The 23461-nt window shown below is 36.8% G+C and overlaps 1 protein-coding gene across 1 annotated transcript in view; it reads right to left on the bottom strand.

Annotated features, from left to right (window-relative positions):
- The window catches only part of MYBPC1 (myosin binding protein C1), an 86820-nt gene that overhangs the window by 41218 nt on the left and 22141 nt on the right, over window positions 1-23461 (bottom strand). The window contains exons 6-16 of the mRNA XM_027775564.1: window positions 23275-23392; window positions 21206-21257; window positions 19116-19172; window positions 11801-11967; window positions 9725-9857; window positions 7956-8080; window positions 6821-6926; window positions 5396-5562; window positions 3830-3992; window positions 1973-2079; window positions 1015-1148 (exon numbers count right to left, since the gene is read on the bottom strand). Of these exons, the coding sequence (XP_027631365.1) occupies window positions 1015-1148; window positions 1973-2079; window positions 3830-3992; window positions 5396-5562; window positions 6821-6926; window positions 7956-8080; window positions 9725-9857; window positions 11801-11967; window positions 19116-19172; window positions 21206-21257; window positions 23275-23392 (1329 nt within the window). The remainder of the gene's footprint in view (window positions 1-1014; window positions 1149-1972; window positions 2080-3829; window positions 3993-5395; window positions 5563-6820; window positions 6927-7955; window positions 8081-9724; window positions 9858-11800; window positions 11968-19115; window positions 19173-21205; window positions 21258-23274; window positions 23393-23461) is intronic.

Below are 23461 nucleotides of genomic sequence, written 5' to 3'. Positions count from 1 at the left end.
GTTACTGTTACTTGAGGCAAATGGAGAGGAATGTTCTCTTTAAGATGTTCTACATCTTTATAATCTTCTTCGAGAGATTCACAGAGTTCCTTGAGTGAGCTGTTGGTTTGTTCTTGATACTGAATTTCCAATTCCAATTTATTCAGAAGTTCATTTACCACAATGATCTCATCTCCTATTTTATGTAACATAGACTTCAAAGTGTGTTCTTGACCACAGTTTCTTAATGACAGAGTTTTTTTATATTGCTAATCTTTTGATTAACATGAGAGCATAACTCTTCCAGATCAGAGGACGCCATCCTTTAAGCCTCTCTCGTGAGTCCAGGAGCAAAGAGCACACTACTTGCCCCTATGGCGCAAACGGTGGACACCTCAGTTTCAGCCGGAAGTCTGTGATCACTAGACGCGACTCTGGGAACAAAATTCAAACTCCGCGCCTCCTGGTCCTTTTCTTTTTAACCCTCGCAGGAGGTTCTTTCCCCAGTCCTGAGTAACTTCATGATGTGCACTGACCTCTGCTGAGTATGTGCATTGCCTCCATTCTGAAATCTTTCCCCTTTTATCTTCACATTATGGCTTCCTTGTTGTCATTCAGAGGCTGCCATGGCTTGTGCAGTCACTTATTACCACATCATTCTCTTTTATCTTTGTGGCACTTATTATTATCCAAATGATTCTGTTCCATTACTTATTTACAAGTTCACTGTCTATTTCTCTTCTGTCTCACTCCCTCACACTCACAGAATAAAAAATTGGACTCTATTTATTGCACATAAAAACATGCCTAATCACATGGTAGGGGTAAAAATATGAGCAGTAAATGAGTGATGATCAGATTTGCTTGAAACACAGATATCTTTCTTTCTCAAAGGAATTACATCTATTCTATATTATATTCCTATGCATTATTTGCCTTCTCACTTCATCTGACTAACAGAGGGCAAGGGATGGTGTAGGCTGTGTGTGTGTGTGTGTGTGTGTGTGTGTGTGTGTGTGTGTGTATAGAACAAACCTTATCTGCTCGGCTCCAAATGGCTTTAGGAGGTGGTTCTCCAGTGACTGGGATCTCAAGACGAAGTTTGTTTCCTGCGATAACTGTCACTGTATTGTCTGCATCAAGACCATCCAGGATGATCTTAGGAGGATCTGAAATAATAAGCATGGTCTTTGTTATCAGACAGTCATTCCTATGTAAATATTTGTTTATTTACATATCCTGTCTGGCTAGTATGTTATCTGGTCAAAAACAACATGAGAGGGGTCAAGGTGACTCGTGTCTGGCACCTTGTAATTCTATTTATTGTAGGATTTAAGAATTAACTGCTTATGATTAGTGATTAATACCAATTTTCTTTAAATATCACATAGTTTTATTTTTATTTTTTTAAACATTTGATTGCTATACATCATTTGGCTTGTAAAGAGAATTTACCCAACATGAACTACATCTCAGACCAGTCCAGTTGAGAATACTATACATGTTATCATCAATAGGTAATAAACCATTTCTATGTCCCACAAATGTCTTGCCTCTATGTTTTTTCTCCCTGATTTCCTTCCTTTCTCCCACCCTCCTTCCATACTGTCTCCAGCATCCTTAACTATTTTCACTGCTTTTATACCTTCCAATCATTCAGTTTCTACCATAGAGTATGGACAGTTGGTATATATTAAGTGGAGACATACAATATCTTTCTTTCATAGTTTAGTTTGCTTCACTCAGCAATAAATCTTCCATATTTGACCACTTTCTATCAAATGCCAGGATCTTGTTTTCTATGGCTGAATAGTATTCCATGGAGTATATGCGCCACACTTTTTCAATCCATTCATCTGTTTGTGGACATTTGGGTTGGTTCCATGTCTTAGTAATTGAATATTACATAGTTTAGAATACATTTTAATTCCACAGTAACCAAAATAAAGCAAGTAAGAACACAGCTATACAATAATTTATTTTATCTACTCACCAATAACATGAACTTTGGCAGGCATAGTAACATTGTAAGCATCTGGTGTAAATACATAATCACCTTCATCTTCAATGAGAGCATTGGCTATCACTAATTTGTGGATTCTAAAGAAATAAGCAAAAGGGAACCAGCAGTTAGCGTAATGGCTATGTCGCTGGACTCCCATGTAGTCGACCGCGGTTCGTGTCCCGGACCCGGTGGCTTAAAAGTCATGCCGGGTGCATGTGCGTGTGTGCCCAAGATCCCGAGAGGAGAATGGAGGAGAAGGGATTGCGGCGTGACCATCCCCCCTGGGGGGTGATTTCTCGCTTTCTGTCTCTATGTCTCTCTCTCTCTGTCTGTCTGGCGAGCGCACGCACCCTACGGTGAAAATCTCTCCAAAAAAAAAAAAAGAAATAAGCAAAAAAAAAATTTCTAAGACTTTGAAAAGATTTAGATTATATATGAACAAAACTGAAGAGACAGCTGATCTTTATCAGATTAACCTTTTTTAGGGTAGACTGATTGAAGAAAGAGTCAAACAGATGGACAAAGAAAGATGGGGGAGGAACGGAGAAGGGGAGGAAGGGAGAGAGGAAGAAAAAGAGAATGCGAAGCCTTAGTCACCCTTTTTACTGACCTATTTAGATCTCTATTTTGGACTATATAGAAATATCCCTAAAAATACAAGCTACTCATTATGTATGCAAAAGCCTAATTCTTTTGTCTCATTTAATAATTTAAAAAAGACTAATATGGGGTGTCTCAATAATACAGTTTAAGATTCAAGGAATTATCAAGAATAACCTTGACTTTGGCTTTCTATGTCGAATGCTAAGAGTAATAGTTCTTCATTTTACTGGGGTCATGAACCAATGAATTTCTTATGGACACTGTGGATCCTTTCTCTGTAGAAAGTATATATTTTTGTACACATAGACTTTTCTCATAATTTCAGAGAATTTATGGGGTCTTCTGAAATTCATTTATGATCTTGTTTAATCTGTATTTTCAAGGCTAAAATCCTTGCCTTGATCTTTGCTGGATTCTAAAATACTATGTCTTTTCCCCTTTAAAAAAAAAATGTTGGGGGAAAGTCAAGTGACACCTATTGGAGTTAAAAAACAGAATTACAACAAATTTACTTTAAAGATTTTAATTGGTTTTCATTTGTAATTTTAGAATTAGGAAACACATTATTCTATACAATAAAATGAGTGTTCTCATGAGCTAAGAAGAGGAGATTGGTTTTATAGACAGAAAAGAGTTGAGGGAAGGAGAAACAGAAACAAAAAGCAGATTGGTCATTTCAAAGTCACTTTTCTTGTAAAGGTTAAGATGGAGAAGATTCTCTCAAGCAGGATAAAATGGGCCTTTTTCAGGATTTTGCTATTGTCTTTCTCTCAGGATTTCTTGCAAGGTCAGATAAACAACTTGGTTTTGGCTTGGGGGCATGGAAATTCAGTGCAAGTCATTCCATTACGGTTTGGTCTGTTGAGTCTAGCACAGGAGCCTCAGCCAAAACCAATGGTTACTAAAAATTTTTTTAATATTGGTTAGAGACAGTTCATCCATTTGACCAGGTCTTCAGCTAGAACCCAGTATCATTCCTCTAACCTCATGTTTAATGGGAAGAACTAGTCAGTGGATTTCAAATAGACAAACCTTTGTAGTGTGAGATGTGGACACAAGATGGTGAAAGGACATGTACAACAGAGAAATCACATATTCTTCTCAGTGGGAAGCCAAGAACCAGAAAAGCAGATCCTCTCCCTATGGTTTTGCTCCAAACATCCTCACCAAATATCTGGTTTAGGCAGAGGAGAAAATGGAGCTGGGGACCCTCCCTCACTGTGAATTTCCTAGCTTACTTACTTTCCTTTATGAACAACCTTTAGTCGGTCACTCTCCTGAACAGGTAGGCCGTTTTTCGTCCATTTTCCAGAAATGTTTTCAGAGATTTCACACTTCAAGCAGATTTCCTTCCCCAGTTTCACAGTTTGGTCAGTCAGAGGTGTCAAAATCTTCAGAGGTCTCACTATGGAAATAATAGACCATCACAAGTGACAAGCCCAAACACTAGACAACTCCCGATGGTGACATTTCACAGTGGTGCAGTCAGTTCTGCTATTTCATTCCAATGCAATTGATACATTAAGAGAAAGCTGGAGCATAACACAAATTTCACATTTGGTTACGTATGATCTCCTTCCTGAGAAAACTAGGTGCACACAGAAAACTGCATCCAGCTGAACTGGGCTTAGCAGAAATGCAGAAAACACACAGAGGCACACCTCAAACACCGATAGCTACTCCAGTTCACCTGTGTGACGTGAGCCATGCCCATTCACATCTGGGTTACAATTATCTGCTTCAAATCATCCTTCCACTATTTCACTATAGCTTACAAGCTATGATACTTCCAGCATCCCCTCCACAAGCACAGTCCAGGTCTTTTTCAAGTAAAGTATCATATTTATTGTAATATTTAATAACCATTTAAGTGTAACACTGTGCGATTGCTTTTTTAAATTAAAATTTTTTAATGTTGCTGAAAAATATTTTGACCGTTGTGCTCATTTACCCATTTTCCCTGTAAACCCCATGTTTTATTGCATGACCTTGCATTGCATAATAATTTTTAGAAAACCATGTGTTGCATTATAGCAGAGCTGGCTGTAATTGCTTCAAATGGACAAAATATTACATAAAGATCTGCCTATGTCTGAAAAACTTTTTAATCTCAAATGGAAATGGCCACGATTCCATGAAATATAAGGAATGTATCGAGATTGCTTCTGAATAACCTGATCATATGAATTACAACTAGACTAAGAAACAAGTAAGGAAGCAAGACTTTTTGTCTGCATGTATTACCAATCATCCTAAGATTTTACTATTTTAATTTTCATGCCAAACTGGGACAGGTTCTGCCAGAGAATTGACTACTATTAGACAGCCTTTGGGAAGTACATTAATTCTCTCATGCTTTGAAGCCTACTAATAAATTAACTCTCACAGTGTTCTCAAATGCACCCCCATGGTTTGAAAACCTTTCCTCTTATCTCAAATGTAACTGCAAAGTGTTGAATGTTTATTTAATAGATAGCAAGTTCACTTATGGATTAAGTGAACATGATTAGTATTTACCATTTATTTATCTGGTTTTAGGATTATACCCATTTGGGGTAACTTTTCTGGCAGATGGTTTTTATGCTTCTTTGCTAATATTGGTGCTCTCCTATTAAATCAAGAAGTCAGTTCTTTTCTCAGAGACCCCCGACTGATCTGACACAGACATTCAGCTAGAATGAAATCCAGTATTACATATTTAAAATTGCAGCAAGTAGTAATCAAATAGAAAATTTCCTAAACCTGGACAAGCAAATATGACATCATTAGTAAGCCAACTCAGAAGATAACTAAAGAAGTCTTACTTACAGTCAACACTAAGCTTAGCAGATGACTGTCCTCCTGTTGTCATCACTGAATACTCTGCTGTGTCTGCCTTTGTTGCTCCTTCTATGATCAAAAAGTGCTTTTTGCCCTCAACTCTAATTTTGTATCTTGATTTTGGGCCAGGGAAGATCTCTTCACCATTCTTAAACCTAAGTTAAAATGGATTATTAGAAAGTTTTACAAAAGACCCTTTAGGACATAGACCTCATGGGTCTAGTGTATTGCCATATCCCAATGTCCCCACAGAATTTCTGGCTGATAATAGAAACACAACAATTTGTTGACTGAAACGATGTGGAAGTGTATCTATGTATCAATGGACCCATGTTTTTAAAAGTATTGTCTATAAAATATGTTAAAAGAACATGATTTACCTCTTCCTATTCAAGACTAATCAGATGCAGGTACTGAAAACAATATTACCCACAACTGGGTCTGGACATTTTAAAGATGACGTTGATTTTAGATTAGCATAAATAATCTAATTAGCATAATAATCCAATGACTACAGATTCCTGCAGTGTACAGGAGCTGTATAACACCTCTCAGCATAATAGTTCATTTTAAGAGTTTGAATCTCCTAGTTGTTAATTTTGAAGTTTCGAGGAATCTGAGAAAACAATCCCTATCTGAGCTTCAAAAAAGAAGAAAAAAAAAGGCATTCATTTTTATAAGCAGTTGGTGATGACCAGTGTACACTATTTTTTCTGAGATCCTGTAACAATAAAGTAGTGTGGATAATGAAGATTTATGTGAAAAAAAAAATGTAAGTGCGCATTTCCCTGTAAGTTGTCCATATAGTAGGAGCAGCCTAGCATAGAGCTGTCAAGCATCAAGGGACTTTGGAGTCAAACAGACCTGGGTAACCTGAGTCATGCACTTATTAGAAAGTGCCTACCTCCCTACATCCTCACCGATATAGTTTTCTGGATCATTTTTTTCAGTCTCATAGGTGAAAAAAGGAAAAAAAAAAACACCCTAGTATCTTATTATAGTTCTAGTTATAATTTTTACTAACATCAATGAGGTTGAGATTATTTTCATGTGTTTAAAAGCAACTTATTTGTATTTCCCATTCTATTAACTATGAAGTTACATTTGTTGTTATTATTATTGTTATAAATAGACACATGTTGGTCCTATAGACTAGTACTTAAGATGAACTGGATGCCACATGGCTGACTGCAGTTTGAATCCTGACCTGAAAGCAGGCTGGGCATGACCAAAGTCCCAAAAGAATGGAGAAATGGAGGAGAAGGGATAGAGGCATGACCATACCCCATTTAACATACTTTCTTCTCCCTCTCTGGCAACTGAAAAAAAAAAAAAAAAGAAAGAAAGAAAGAAAAGAAAAGAAAAAGAAGAAAGAAAAGAAAAGAAAAGAAAGGCCCCAGGAAAGCTAGTTACCATTTCACATTCGCATCATCTTCAGACACCTCACATTCTAATTCCACTCTCTCCCCACAGAAGGCATTTGTATCTTCCAGTTGTTTGGTCACCATTATTGGGGGCTCTAGTGTGGAAAAAGGGGAGAAAAGGAAGCATTAAATACCCAAAGCCTGCCTTGTGAGCCCTGATTGTTCACAGTTGAAAATCCACTGGTAAGAAAGTATCATCTATGGTTCACCTGAGGTAGCTAGTAAGTAGGGTTTTCTAAATGTCTATTCTTGGCAAAATAAATAACTGGCAACCCTGGGTAAGTTCTCCGAATTTTATTATAACTCTCCAAGGAAAATAAATTATTATAGAGAAAAGATAAAATATGCATCAAATAGCCTTCTTTTGACAGATAAGACACTAAGTGGTAGACGTTTTGACAAAGAAGAATGTATAACACTAAAAATTTGATTCTGATTCTAAATAAATGATAGAGATTTTAGAGGTGTCCATAATCAGAAGACTTCATAAAGAAGTCTGATGGATGGCTTCAACACCCTCCAATTCTTTTCACAATGCCCTATTATGTGGTGGTTTTCTGTGTGCTCAGCACCAACCACTGATGTTCTCTTGCTACTGATGAGACTAGTTTCAAGAGAAATCTATTCTTGACTAGCTAAGTGTGTGAAATGAGGATTCTCCAGGACAGTCTGTTGGGTTTCAGAGCTCTAAGTAAGAATCACTACTTTGCAGAGTAGTGCTTGGCTTGACGTAATACCACGAGGCCGTTTTCCCCATTCCTATGCTTTTCAAATCTTCAAAAAACATGAAGACTAATTAGAATGCACAATATCTGTCAGTGCAGAGGCCCCTCAATGCTGAGTCAATCTAAGATCCAAGTCAAAGCAGTTTTTGAGGTACTATGAGGGGACTTCAAAAACCCATAGGAAAACGGAGTTCAAGTACAAGTTTGAGTGCAAAAAAGAATTTGAAATCCATGCATACGTTTTTTCATGATGTGTATCTTCCATGAGTTTTTTGAAGACTCCTCATATTTTCTCTGCTTTCGAGCAGAAGAGCTCACCTTGTCATTTTCATTCTGATCATTATCCCTAGAAGAAGAGCAACTGGCTCTCTAGGACTTCAGGAAGAGATTTCATTTTACCTCTTACAAAGAGCTCAGTGGAACATTTCTCATCACCAGCGGTCACGTAATATTCCGAATCATCTGTCAATGCACAGTTATTGATAAACATGATTCTTTGGCATCCTTTGTGTTCAAAGATGTATCTGTTTGAAATAAGGGAAAGATAAACACAATCCAGAAACTTGATTTTATTCTTTTCTTTATTGCCAGTAAATTGGGCTGAGACTTTGGTAATGTTTGAAAGTCAGGGACATATTTTTGATCTGGCATTTATGCAGCATATTTTACATAGTTTGACATCAAATAAAAAACATTTTTTGTCTTTATGATACATAACACATATACAATTTACACATACCAACTAATTTTCATGTATATTAGGTTTTGATTTCAAATATAAACCAGTATTCATATATTAGCTATTTATTTTTTTAATCAATGGTTGGAAAATAGGATTGGCTGGGAGTATCGGATTTCTAACTCTGTACATTATTTAAATAACCAACTCATGTACCTTATGGGTGGGCAGAGACTTGATTTCTATTCCTGGTCTAGCCCATCACACAGCAGATTTTGCTGGGTAAAGAAATAAATGCTAAGAAAATTTAAGCAATGATGTAATTAATCACTAATGTAGTCAGAAATTTTATAGAATACGATGTTCTGATAAATGAACTTATAAACTTGTACTATCATATTGGAGTTACCATCTTCTAAGAAGGAATTTGAGTAATTGTAAACAAAAGATTAGAAACCAAGAAGGTCACTAAATTTAATGATCTGTGACCTGAATTATAAAGGAGCACATTAGGGCATACACTGGGGGGAAATTCTGGTCGGGAAATTTCTCAAATTAAAAACTTCAAGAGCAAAATAATAAACAATATTTTCCAGATAAAAATAACCAATTAAAATCATGGAGTTTAAAAAAAATTAATTCAGACTGTCTTTGAGAGATTTATATACCAGGTATACACATTATCATTACAAAGCCATTCTATTGGCATAACCACTTTAAGAAACTGGAAACCACCTAATTGTACTCCAGAAGTGACAGATTTCTAGGATTAAAGTCTTTTATGAATGTACACATGGCTCATGGTAACTTAAAAAAATATGTTACAGTTGAAAATCTCTCAGGCTGAGGAGGATCTTTGTAAAGTAGCTTCATAATAGACGAGAGATACCATCAGACATCAGGGATTAGTCTGTCTCCTTCATTTGGAAGAAGGCCAAGAAATACTAAAACACAGGCTTAGGTCTGTATTTCACTACATCGCAACATTAAAAAGTTCTATTCACAGCTATATTGTGAGTAAGTGCTCAAAACAGTGTCTGAATTGACTATAGAAGAAGTTCAGCCATTATTGAATATAGATGCTATTTTGGAAAAAGCAAAAGTCAGTCTAATTATAAGGTGTGAGTCCCAGCTAGCATATCAAATATGTGTTTTGAATTATATATTAAAATTGTATCTTTAAAAATTGGCAGAAGTTTGGCCACACTTTGAGATAATTACATATCACCTGTAGCAACACAAAGCCATACTTGATAATCACTTGATATAATTCGTATAGAATTCAACATAAAACAAGGGTTAGTTTATATAACAGTATAATTTTAATAGTGACAAAATACATAAAAAGTGACTTAATTTTTACTCTCCTTCCATAGGATTTGAATTATAAAAACATAACAAAAAGTCTTTTCTTCTCAGAAAATTAAGTCAAACTGCTGTTTGATTATTTCACAGCTATCATTGATTATTTGCAAAGACCACCACTTACTTTGTACTGGGTCGAATTTCTTGACCATTTTTATACCATTTCACTTCCAACTTTGGATCTGCCAATTCCACAACAAACCTTACTCTCCCTCCTTTATCAATCTGATATGCAGGATCAAGAATTTTCGAAAAAGCTGGTAGATAGAAGAAGCAAAAGTATGTTAACATTTGTATTTGTATGCTATGAATTTTGATATTAACATATGTATGAGAACAAAAAAAATGAAAAAGTGGGTCTCACAAGAAAAAAAATCAAATCTTCCAAATTATTCTTTATATCTTAGAATTGTGCCAATTTATATAAAATAAAATAGTTTGCAAAGTTAAAGAGAACCCACATGCTTTTGGAAGAAACATAAGAAAAGAATAGTTGAAGCCCTAAAAATGACCTGATTCTTCAGAGAATGCGCCATATAAAATATCTAAATGAAATTAAACTGTAAGAACATGTTTATTCTTTTTGCATGATTATAGTTAGGATCGAAGTTTTTAGCATGGAATTTTAAGAAATAACTTAAACTATTCATCAGTTTAAAATAAATGCATTTGTCTTATGAAAACTTGCCCCAAAAGTGGCATTTAAAAAAACACCCCTTACATGTATGGCTTGGACCTCAGGATTTTCAAACATTTCAAATAACATAGAACACCAGTGATTTTTTTTTTTAAATTGCCTTTGAAAGTCCTAAACAAAGATAATAATTGCTTTTTTAAAATTAAACTTTTTTCTGATTTAAAGATAGCAATTCTCATTTAGACAATGTGGAAAATACATACAAGTATGAAATGCTTCATGTTGTTTTACTCGTATTCCGTCATTCCAACCTTACTGAACTATTGCTTAAACACGCTCACTTCCTCATATTCTAATAATGTAAAATAAACACTAGCTCTAAAATGGTTATCTATCACATACCTTAAGATATGAATTCAGAACTAAGTGATAAGAATGAGAAAGGCCAGAGAGGAGAAAAGAGAGGTCAGCTGGCTTTCCATCTTAGCATTCAACTTTTGTAACTATACAGTCCTAAACACTTCTCAAACATAAAGCTTCAGGAGTTCTTGGAGAGTGAGAATGGCTGAGTTACATAAACAAAACAGAAGAAAACCCTTCCATAAATTTTCCTGTGGCCATTTTTTAACTCCTTTACAGGGACGTGGCAAATTGAGAAAGAAAAAAAAAAGTGGTGAGAGTCTTTTACTCATACGTGAACATTAACAAAATAAACACTCTAAGATTGAAATATCACCCTGATGCATCATAAGACCAATAACTGACCATGACAGCGTAAAGGAAATTTTGAAGAGCTAATGATAAATTTGAAGATAATTCCTTTTTTTTTTTTCCTCCTTCCCTCCCCCACTTTGAAAAAATCCTTAAAACCACTTCAGATCCCCAGGGAGCACAATAGGTGTTTCACAGACTGTTAATGACTGACTATATGGAGTGTGAGAAGCTAACTCCCCAAAGCCCCAGCAAATAGAGAAAGAGTATAATGGTAAAACAAAGACAGAAACTACTCTGCTTAAGAATCAAGAATTTGAGGGGGCAAGATGGTGTCACAGCGATAAAACACGACACTCCGTGAGGCGGACTCACCTGGGAAGGTTCTAGATTTGAGTCCAAAAACTCCCTAATGCACTGGGTGCAGGTGCGCCCACGATAATGGGCTGGCCAGGCATGGCGGAGGCTGGGAGTGGACGATAAATAATTTTTGGACTTTTAGAGTGAAGGAGATGTGGAGGTTGGAGAAAGAGGGCCACGAGAAATTCCCACTGGCAGCGGGGACATTTGCTCTGTGCTCCTTCGCAGACTGAGAGTGATATTGACAACCTTCTCCGTTACCTTAAACCTCAGGAGCGGTCTTCTACCTGCGCAGGCAGCCGGTGATGTGCGAGGCAGTGACCTAATCTACTTGAAGCCAAAGGTAACCACCCAAACCTTAACCCCTGCACCTCCACTGGCCTTACCCAAGCCTGGTGGAAGATAGGAAAGAGCAAAGGATGGAGCTCCCGGTCACCTGACTCCAGCCCCGAGGACCCAGTCCCCATAGTCACACCCGACAGGTGCGCTCACCTGCGCTCTTCTTCTCCACTCTGCGCATGCGCTTAAGCCGCTTGAGCATGCCGCGCAGGTCGGTGATCCCATACTGGAAGGCGATCTTCTCATACTCATTGGGGTTCGCGTTCTTCAGGAGCTCCCAGACGTCCACCTCGGGTTCTTCCTCCTGCTGTTTCACCTCCCTAACCGGGGAGAACCATTGCCTAGTTTAGTAGCTGCACTGGCCCTTAAAGACAAGGGAGGTCGGGATCTGATTCCGATTTTTTTGGTTCACTTGTTAAAAGCTCTGTTGAAAGCCTGAGTACTTAAAGCTGAGAAGTTTTTCGGGAAGCTTCTAGACAATAAAAGATCACAAATGTACCCTTATAAATAACACGTTCATGTTCTTAGTTAAAAACACAGTTTTAGGGAGAGCAGAGGATGTCAGGAATTATCCTGAAAGTGTTCTTTTTTTTATAAAAATGTTTTTAACCTGTTTTCAGCTTTGAGGTTTAATTAGAAGATGGGATTTTGAGAAATTTAATAACAGTTTTCATTTAGGATGTGGTTACTGAATTTATTTTGAAAGAACATTAAAGACTTAAAGACTTAAATATTGGTCTATGAAAGAAAATGACCTTTTTTCTACCTTTATTTATGTACACACCCTAGTTATGTATGGAGACAGTACAGATACAGTATTACAGTATTTCCCTTTTTTTTTTTTTTGAGAGGTTTTGCTGTAGGGCGTGTGCACTTGCCTGAAAGACAGAGAGAGATAGAGAGATAGAAAGCAAGAAATCACCCCCTAGGGGGAATGGCCATGCTGCAATCCCTTCTCCTCCATTCTTCTCTCGGGATCTTGGGCACGCACACGCGCCTGGCGTGAGTTTAAGTCAATGGGTCCAGGACGCGAACCGCGGTCGACTACATGGGAGTCCAGCAACATAGCCATTACACTAACTGCTGGTCCCAGATGTAGTATTTCAAACTTTCAGGGTTTGCAAATAATGTTTTACCTACCATATAAGTAAGTATAATACTATTTATATGTATACACATAAAGGATTTTTGCTGTTTTTTACACAAAATAATTGAAACCTCCATGAAGGTTTTGTTTTGTTTTGTTTTCATATGACTTTTATAGGTACAGGTACTTCTAAAAAGACTTGGTTTTCTAAATTGGCAGGGGAGAGGAATAGTGAGGTTAAAAAAATTCTCTCATATTTCATATTGAAAGTACTGTCTTGAATTTTTTTTTTTTTTTGGAGAGATTTTCCCTATAGGGCATGTGTGCTCGCCAGACAGACAGAGAGAGACATAGAGACAGAAAGCGAGAAATCACCCCCTAGGGGGGATGGTCACCCTACAATCCCTTCTCCTCCATTCTCCTCTCGGGATCTTGGGTATGCACGCACACGCACCCGACGTGAGTTTTAAGCCACCGGGTCCGGGATGTGAACCGCAGTCGACTACGTAGGAGTCCAGCGACATAGCCATTACGCTAACTGCTGGTTCCCTGTCTTGAATGTTTTTTGAGATCAGGTTAAGTATGAATTATAAAGCAAGTGGTTCTGGGTTTCATGAACGGGGGAAAGTAACTTCTTAGGGTAGTTATCAAACTTATGATCCCAAATTTTGATCATGGACTAAACAATACACAGAACATATAAAGAATATAAATGAATAGCATACGAGATTTAAAAGTACATTTGTCTTCCCTTGTTTTGAAAGCACAATATGAAACCAAAACTTGGGTATAAACAGTCTTTAGGAAAAGAGGCTTAGTTTAAGGACAAACTATAGTATAAATTGACTTCCTTTGCTAGCTGAATAGCCTTGATTTTGTTTAAACTTGGTTTACTATTTTTATCATGTATACCTGAAAATATTACAATAGCTCTCTGTAAATAATGCTAGTTTGGATGTGATTTTCCAGGAAAACTGATCAACATATATATCAGTGTGAAAGTGGATTTATGCTATCATGTTAGGGTTATATATATATTTGCATCATCACATTAATATCACCTGTTTTAGGGTTTCTTCTTTTTACTCATACGTACTTTAAGAGGGAAATACTGGATTATAATCATAGGTAAAATATATGATGGAGGTGCTGGCAGGTGGTGTGGTGGTTAAGGGCGTTGGACTCCTACTTCGCCGACTGCGGTTTGAGTGCCAAACCTGGCGGCTTGCTTTCTCACTTGCCATCTCTCTCTGTGTGTCCTTCTCTGGTCAAATAAAATAAATAAATTAATTAATTAAATTAAATTAAATAATTCTTAAAACATATATATCTGATAGAGAAGAGACTATAAATATTAACAGAGTTTGGGGTGGCATTAGTCAAAGGTGATTTCTAAATAGCTCATTTTCATTTCATATCATAACGTAAGTCTTTTTCCTCAGTTGCAGAGGATACTGAGACAAATCTGGAAAATGGAAGGAAGTGAGAGGTCACTGGTCCATCAGCAATCTAGGCGGGAAGGACTAGACAACACCATTAGGAAACTAACTCTTAGAAACTCAAGACATAGACATTATCTTTCTCTCTTTGAACTGATAACTACATCATCTATTAACATGGAGAACTTGGGACCAGCCAGTGGTGTAGTGCTTAAGGTGTTTGAACTCCCACATGGCCGACCGCAGTTTGAGACCTAGACTTGGTGACTTGCTTTATCACTTTTTTTTCCCTTTCTCTCTCTGGTGAATTCAAAATAAATAATAATAATAAAGAAAATTAAATAATTTTACAAAACTATGGAGAAATCAAAAAGCTTAAGAAAATCGTGCAGAAATTGGAATATTTATAGTAATTTGCCAATTCAATAAATTTATTCTCTGAAAGCAAGTGTATATTGAAAATATATCTTTCATATATTTTTAGTAGAAAATCTTGGAGAGTTGCAATTATAATGCATATGTGTGGGGGGTATTTCCTCAATTCATTTTATTAATATTTCTCTTAGGATATTTTCTCAGTTCATGTTATTAATATTCTATTTTTGTCACATACCTGCCTAAATACTCATACTGTAAAATTATGCTATATGAGGTTGTGTTAACTTTGTATTTTAACCAAGAAAAATTGCATACATATACATTTCAAGTTTCCTCCTACCATGGTGGAAGGACTTAAGAATATCAAACTAGGTATAATTGAAATAGCTAGCAAGAGGCATGAGGCAAATGCTGAGACATATCTAGGCCCATGAGGTGAATGAAACTGGAAATAAAGATCATCATTTTTAGTGGGATTTCATAGTTTTGTTGGTAGATTCATAAAATTCATCTCCTCACCATTTTTTTCATTAAGATACCAAAATATACTCCACTGTACCACATTCCTACTCTTATCAAATTTCATATAAGAAAACCAATGGCCTCTTGCCTATTCCTTCTGCCCTCCAACAGTTGTATCCCAAATTGCAAAGAGAAGCATTCATTTTTATAGTAGGATATGAGGTCAAGGTTCTCACCTGTAGTAATTCCTTAACTCACCTGGAAAGTATCTTTACTTACCATGGTGACTACATGTGACCCTGTCTGCACGGCTATGTTACAGTGAGGAGAAAAGCCCAAATTTCTATAGGACCTCTGATTCTTTTCAAGCATTGGGATAGATCTGTATTGTCCACAGCCTTTTCATCTACATAAAAATTTCTATAACTTGACTACGCTGGTGAAGTATAAAACAGTTGTAGAAATTTTATGTAGAATAAAGCTTTTAAGTATTACTATAGGTGAATTCCATAACAGGATGTGGCCCAGAGATCGACTCTGATTTAGTGAATGTCTATTTGAAGTGAGTTCAGGGCAGGGAGATCTGTTGTACAGAGATGTTGGTTGTAAAGATATCTTACCACACACTCTTGGAGGGTAGAAATGATAACCCTGTGTCATCACCACAAATGAAAACACGTGCAATTCAGAAATTAGTAAGAAAACATGATTTCCAAGGTTCTATTAGTCGATTAGTACAGTAAATGAACATAGTCTGATGTTAACTATGTAGTTATGAATCGCACTCACCATCAGGGGATGTAAAGAAAATGAGAACTGGAGACATGTTGGCTGCCCCTTTTTTTCAAATGTTTTTTCTTTTTAGGCATTTTGACTAAATGGTTAGATTTATTTTATTTTGCAAACTACTGCTATGACCAATGTGCTCTTTTTTGTTCCCTTTTGTAATCAGAGCATGGCACTTAATATTTATCTCGTTTTTATTGATTGATTCAGTGTGTGTGTGTGTGTGTGTGTGTGTGTGTGTGTGTGTGTATTTTGTCTCTTTGTGAATTTATTTATGAACTTGTTAAGGGCAAATGTTACCTTTCCTCAGTGGAAGTATTGATTTGTCACCTTCTGTGAACCAAGCCATTTACATTTAATTTAACTATCAGAAAAAAAATCTAGTAAGTAGTTTTTATTTTTTATATTTATAGAGGTGGAAACCAAGTCTCAGAGAGGTTGTATATTTTACCAAAGTCATGTAATTAGCAAGTGGTAGAGTCAAAACCCAAATCCATGCTTTTACTGCTTTTTTTTCCCTTCCACAAATATGTATTTATCCCTCTCTATGTTCCAGGCATTATATTTTTTTCCTCATATCACATAGCATAGTATTTCACACAAAGAAAGCCAACAGTGTTTTCCTAGCTGAGTAAATGATTATGTGTGTGGCGGTGGGGGCACAATGAAGAGGGAGCGTTCCTGTCTTCCTAAGTGTCAATTTGTGTTGTCCACCGAAGCAGCAGCTTCCAGAGTATATTCGAGGTGGCATTTCTTTCTTTCTCTCTTTCTTTCTTTTTTAGAGAGTTTTTTGCTGTAGGTAGTGTGCACTTGCTAGAGAGATAGAAAGTGAGAAATCACTCCCCACCCCCCAGGGGGGATGGCCATGCCACAATCTCTGCTCTTCCATTCTCCTCTTGAGATCTTGGGCATGCATGCACATGGGCCCAGCTTGGGTTTTAAGCCGCTGGTTTGTACCTAGAACTGCTGTCAACTATGTGGGAACCCAGCGATCTAACTATTACGCTATATGCTGGTCCCCAGTGCGATATTTCTTATGTGGAATCACAGGAAATGAGCTGACTCAGAAAAGGGAAAGTTGGATTTGGGCCTTTGCCCTGATTGTAGCTGATGTGTGACTTGGGCCAAGCCACTCATCTTGACTTTGGTTTCTCACCTGTAGCATGGGAAAGAATGAGGCTCATGTATAAGGTCACTTAATTCTCTATTGGTTTAAATGGATTTAGGGGATGTTGCTGAGAATAATGGTTATTTGAAACATCCAAAGAAGAAGAGATTTGCTGTTGCTACAGACTATTGATTGGCTAATATTCCTCAGTAATTAATAAATCATGCCTATTAATATGTCTGTTGTCAACCTGAGTGTGGAGGGCTTGGAATGAATTTTCATCCATCAGGACTTGAATAAAGCCATCCCATTAAATGAGAGTAAACATAAGCCCAGGTCATACAAGTATTTGTAATTTGTTGTGAAGCATATTTATAATTCTGCTCCTTTAAAAATTATAGGAAACACTAAAAGCAATTTTAAAAACCCTGAAAAGCTAAATGAAAACTGATATCAATAATTTTATACTATTTAGAATTGTAATTTTACTCTGTTTATTCACAAATTTGCTAGCTAAAACACAATTCCAGCAAACATCAATTACTTTTTGTTGTTTCTGCACTACAGTAAATATCTAAATATGCATAATTTTGTATATACTACATATATACAATATATATATATGTTATGTATAGTATACTATATGATTATGTGTGGAAAGAAATACTATTAAATGATGGTATGCTAAATAACCATAATGAAGTTCTATAAATTTTATTGGGAGGGAACAATGTCAATGGAGTGTGAGTGATAATACTAAACATTTATTCCTATTGTAGTATATTCTAAAATATACTACCATATTTTATTGTTTCTAAAATGCACCTTTTGTGGGCATTTTAAATATCTCTGAAGTAAGTGTTTTCTATCCATAGTGTGCTATAATAAACTATTTGGGACAATTTTTTCATTGGTTAGTGATTTAACAAACTCTGGTATAATTTAAAATCAATTGTATCTTAGATTTCAGAAATACATTAAATCCTATCTGTGCATTAAATTAGGCTCATTTCTATATATTTTATTTTCTCTTTGTAATAAGAACATGGCACTTAATGTACCGTATCACATTTTAATTGATTGATTCAATGTGTGTGTGTGTGTGTGTGTGTGTGTGTGTGTATTTTGTCTCTTTGTGAATATATTTATGTACTTGTTAAGGGAAAATGTCACATTTCCTTAGTGGAACTATTGATTTGCCACCTTCTGTGAGCCAGGTAATTTACTTTTCATTTAAATCTCATACACACAAAGCATCTATTAAGTAGTTTTTATTCTTCACATTTATAGAAGTGGAAACCAAGTCTCAGGGAGGTCATATATATATATATATATATTTTTTTTTTTTGGAGAGGTTTTTGCTATAGGGCACGTGCACTCACCAGGAAAACAGAGACAGAGAGACAGGAAGCGAGAAATCACCCCCCAGGGGGGATGGCCACATCGCAATTCCTTCTCCTCCATTCTCCTCTCGGGATTTGGGGCACGTACGCACACACGCCCCGTGTGAGTTTAAGCCACTGGGTCCGGGACTCGAACTGCGGTCAACTACATGGGAGTCCAGCGACATAGCCATTAACCAACTGCTGGTCCCGTGGGAGGTCATATATTTTGATCAAAGTAAAATAATTAGCCAGTGGTAGAGTTGAGATTCAAATCCAAGTTTTTACTATGTCCTTTCCTCTTCCACAAATATGTATTCATCCTTCTCTATGTGCCAGGCACTGGAGACATTTTAAATATCTCTGAAGCAATTATATATATATATATACACATATAATCTCTGAAGAGATTTCTACCAAAATTGAGAAATGAATATTTTAGTTAAATATCAAATATCAAAGGCAGGAGAATAGAGACTTTATTCATTCATTCATGAGAAGCAATCATGTATACAGTCTTAAAAATTTCTAAGTATTTAAGACTATGTCTCGATTTTCAAATCTCTCCATCCCCAACTGAGAAAACATGTGGAGACTCATGAAACATTGAAAAAAAAAGGTTTAAAAGCATCAGCTAAAGCCTTTAATGGATTAGTATGTAGTTGTTTCTCTCTTTCTTAGTCAACTCTGTTATGTTCTATAAGCAAAACGTATTTTAAGAAATAAAAAATGGTTTGGAAAACATCCACTTTAAACTTGACTTCTCTGAGTGGGGGTCTGAAAGATTTCCAGGCCACAGTGCCTCACTCCGTCACTTGGTTCTCACCTACGTTTCAGGAGACCACTAAAGTCAAGTTCCCCTGCATCCTCTTGACCTTCTCCACTGTTGTTAACGAAAAGAAAGCAAATCTGGGTTTAATGCCAACACATACACAACGGTTTCCCCCAAACAAACTCTCCATAGAATGTATATGCAATTTTCTACCAGCACACAAGGACCAGGACCAATTCAACACAAATGATTTCTTTCCACACAAGTGACATTGTAAGTTTTGGGAGTATGTACTTGTGGAAAAGAAAACATGAAGAGCTTGTGTCACTCTACAGTTTCAGAAGACACGTCTTTGTAGATTGCATATATAAAACTGCTTGGATTTGTGTTACGGCCAGGTAACACAAATGCACTTAAGCCAAGCAACACAAAGTACTTTGTTTTTGCAAGTTGGGGGCTCTAGAAACATACCTGTGTAAAAAGCAAAGGACTTTTGCTGATCTCTGTATTCACGTAAGACAGAGATTGGCTTGGAGGACGAAGTGTACCGATGTCAGATATATAAGTGCAAAGCCTTATATTCAAAGGTAACCTCTTTGTGTCCATGAACAGATGAATAAGATAATGTGATACCAACATAGCATAAAAATGGAGCTAGCACAGAGCTTTTGAAAAGATGCATTCCTTTCTATTTTAAAGGGTAATCATGACAATCTTTTCAATTTCTAGTTTATAATTATACTTTTTGGAAATATATTTTTCAAAGATTGGTCTTTGAATTGTTAATGAACCCTTTACTAGTAGTTTTTAACGGGGCTTTCCGGTAGAGAAATGCATCTTAGTGAAGCATGCAACCACTGTTGTGATCTCATATAAACTTTAACTAGAAGCTGTGGAGCTGACATTTCAATGGCACTACGTATTTACTTACATGTTTAATTTTTTAATGAAGATTTTGTTTCCTGCTCTTTACAAATGTTAGTTATGGTTTCTAAGAAAAGAGTCTGCGGGTTTAAAAACAGTGTGTATAACATGTAAGTCATAAGAATTAAACTGGTATGTGTTTTCAAAATTTCTTGAACAGCAGGTATTTGGAGGTCATTTGAAATAAACACACTTCTATTCTTTTAAAGCATAAAACTTAACAGGTCATGATCCCTCTCCTAAAATATTCTCGTATGTGGTACCGGCATAGTTTTAGACTATTGCATTTGAAAGTATGCCATTTTGAAAAGTTAAAAAAATATCAATCGACTGATCAGGTAATACTGAGTATCTTAAAGATAATTAAACTTCTGATTTGTTTGTAACTTAAGAGGGAAATATATCTCTTATTAACAGGCTAAATCATTATTTTGTAATAGTTTGGGATGATTTTCCTTATTTGACAGAATTGTACCTGGGTTCATTCTTAGGGAGAACAAAACATTTTCTCTCATTAAGTAATTTACATTATATACTAATTCAGTACAGAGGGTAACTCAATGACAGGAAGGGGTTAGTTATGCTTCTCAGAGACTGGAAAAAATTTTCATTTGTCTTCCTTGATCCCCTGATTTTTCAGCCCTCACAGTTATAAAGAGAAGTAGATGTCTAAATTTTGCTTCTCTATGGTATTCTTAATGCCAGCAGACTCAGTAGTTCATTTGTTTTTTTTTTCAACTTAGGATAATCCAATATTGTACGGTGCTAACTTCAATAAGTAATTACTTGATGTGGTTCTCTGGACACATGGTTTTAGTAGCTCTCTGGGTGATTTCTGGGTGAAAAGCAGTATAAATAGAAGTTTTCTGACATAACTAATGTTATGTGAAATGTTCTCTTTATATATGTCTTTTTGCCATTTGGTGGGAAATAATGCAATTAAGGAAGAAGTCACATATGAATAAATTGAAAGTGTGTCTTTTTTAGGCAGCTGAGAAAAGGAACACTTCACTATAACATTATTCTAAAATATGACTGATATATGTTTGATTGGGATTAAACCCATAGAACACCAGTTTTTAAATATAAGATGTGTTTGGCTACAGTAAAAAGGGTTGTTCTTGTTTGGAATATGGAGTGCAGAGGAGGGAAAGTGTGTTTTGAAATTTCCCTGCTTCCAAGTTACACAGAAGCTACCTAGATTCCCCCTTTGAAGTTACCTTCTCTTGAAAGCAGATCTGATGTCAATGTTTGGAGTAGTCCCAGTAGATTCTTTGAAAAAAAAAAAGAAAACAGTAAGTAACTATTAAAAAGAGAGTTTTACATTCAGTACCTTTATAGGCTGTGGGGATTCTTCAGATGGAAAGACTATCAGCTGAAAGGAGGATGGTTCTCCTGGATCAGGGAGCTCAAAGCATCATCATGCCTTATCTTGCCTCACAAAGAACCAATGACAGGACCTTATGGATTACCTTGTCCCGTTGTCATTCTATCTGCCTCCCCATAGAGTCACCCAAGGAACTCAGAAGACACTAGCTTCTTGATCCTCCTTACTAGAGATTTTGATTTACTAGATCAGGGAAGACCATTCAGAAATCAATATTCTTCTTTCTTCCTTTTTTTTTTTTTTTTGAGAGAGATTTTTGCTATAGGGCACATGCACTCTCCAGACAGACAGAGAGACAGAGAAACAGAAAGCAAGAAATCATCTCGCAGGGGAAATGGCCACATCACAATCCCTTCTCCATTCTCCTCTGAGGATTTTGGGTATGCACAATACATGTGCCCGGTGTGAGTTTTAAACCACTGGGTCTGGGATTTGAACTGTGGTTGACTGGGTGGTAGCCCAGCAACATAGTCATTGCACATCTGCTGGTCCCAGAAATCAATGTTCTTAAGTCTTCTGAGTGGGCTCACCTCACAGCAGAATACTTAAGTGCTGGGAGGAAGAAGCCAGATCCCACATGGCCAACCAGGGTTTTAGTCCCAGCCCAGGAAGCTTGAAAAACACTCTGAGCATGCATACCCTTAAGATCCAGGTAGAATAGAGAGTCAGAAGAAAAAGGACTATGGTGTGAGCTGGCTCTGTTGTGGGGTTTGTTCTCTCTTCTTCACAGGTGCTATCTGGGCGTTGGGGTGGTGGGGGGGACGTTAGAAAGAAAGAAAGATCAAAGCCATCCAAGTGACTCTTGGAGCTGGTTGGCCAGGGTAAAATAGTGTTGCAAAGGATCAGAACCCCACCTAATACAGAGATCTTAATAGCACCTCAATGTGTGGTCATCCAGCCTTAGCTTGACATCCCCCAGAATGGGACTGTCACAGCCATCCCAGGCTGTCTACATCGCATTAATGAAAGAGCTCCTCCTAATGTTAGGACAGAATTTGTCTCATAATGTCCACCTTTTGATTCTAATCTGTCAAAATGCTTCTTGAATACATGGGAAAGGGCCCTTTTCTTCTTTTGTGTGACATCCTTTTCATCTTGACAGTGAGCCACCTAGCCTGACTTCCTCACCGACTCACTTTGTAGGGTGTCATTTCTGGATTCTTTTGTCCTCCTACTCCAGAAAGGATCCAGACTGAGGTATGGTGCTCATGGCCAAAAATATTACTCTAAATGTGGCATGAGTAACTTGTTTCAGAGAGAGATATCATTTCCTAAACCTAGATTCTCTACTACTCTAAGCAGCCCAATTTAAAATTACACCTTCTCTGTCTTTTGCAGCTATGTCACACTTTGGATTCATCTTTAGTTTAAGATCTTTGCTGCCAAGGCAACTTGCCTTTTGTATGCTTATAAAAGTTGCCCCCTACCCCAACCTAAATGTAAAGCTTTACATTTGTCCCTATTAACTTCACTCTGGGTAGTACTCAGAACAGATGGATGGAGAACGTCTATATCTGACATTAAAGTATCCCTTCCACTGGGGCATCCTGACATCCACATACCATATTATCTTATCCCCAGACCTGAGTGGTACAGAGGACCTAAGAGAACAGATATATTCATTAGAAGCAAAAATGACATCATCCATTTTGTCTGGGAGATTGATGAAATACAGATAGGTATTGAAATACAGTTTGGAAGGTACTTAGCAATATAATTCCCCAGATTCCACTTTTAAGTTGTCCTATTACAATTTAATTCAGCAGGCTTAGTCAGAAACACACAGTTTTATGGGGGGAAAAAATCCTCCCAAATCTCATAGTATTAAAAGAACTTCTTCTTCTGCATCCCCCTTATACTCTATAAACAATTAGATTTATCCAGGCAAGAAGGTTCTCTTACCATGCACTTCAAGATCGAATGAACAGCTGTCAAACTTATCCTTATAGGTGACCTCACATCTGTAGTTTCCTGCATAGTTTTCTTTGGCCTTGATAATCTGCATCTCGAATGTGTATATCTGTAATGAAATCCAGACACACTGTAGCCGCACCTTGCTGACAGACAAGGACCATCACATTTCAGTTAT

This window comes from Tupaia chinensis, unplaced genomic scaffold (genome assembly GCF_000334495.1).
Source record: "Tupaia chinensis unplaced genomic scaffold, TupChi_1.0 Scaffold000054_1, whole genome shotgun sequence".
In the NCBI taxonomy this organism is placed as follows: Eukaryota; Metazoa; Chordata; class Mammalia; order Scandentia; family Tupaiidae; genus Tupaia; species Tupaia belangeri.
The sequence above is the reverse complement of the archived record's forward strand: the minus strand, read 5'-3'. Positions and strand labels throughout refer to the sequence as shown.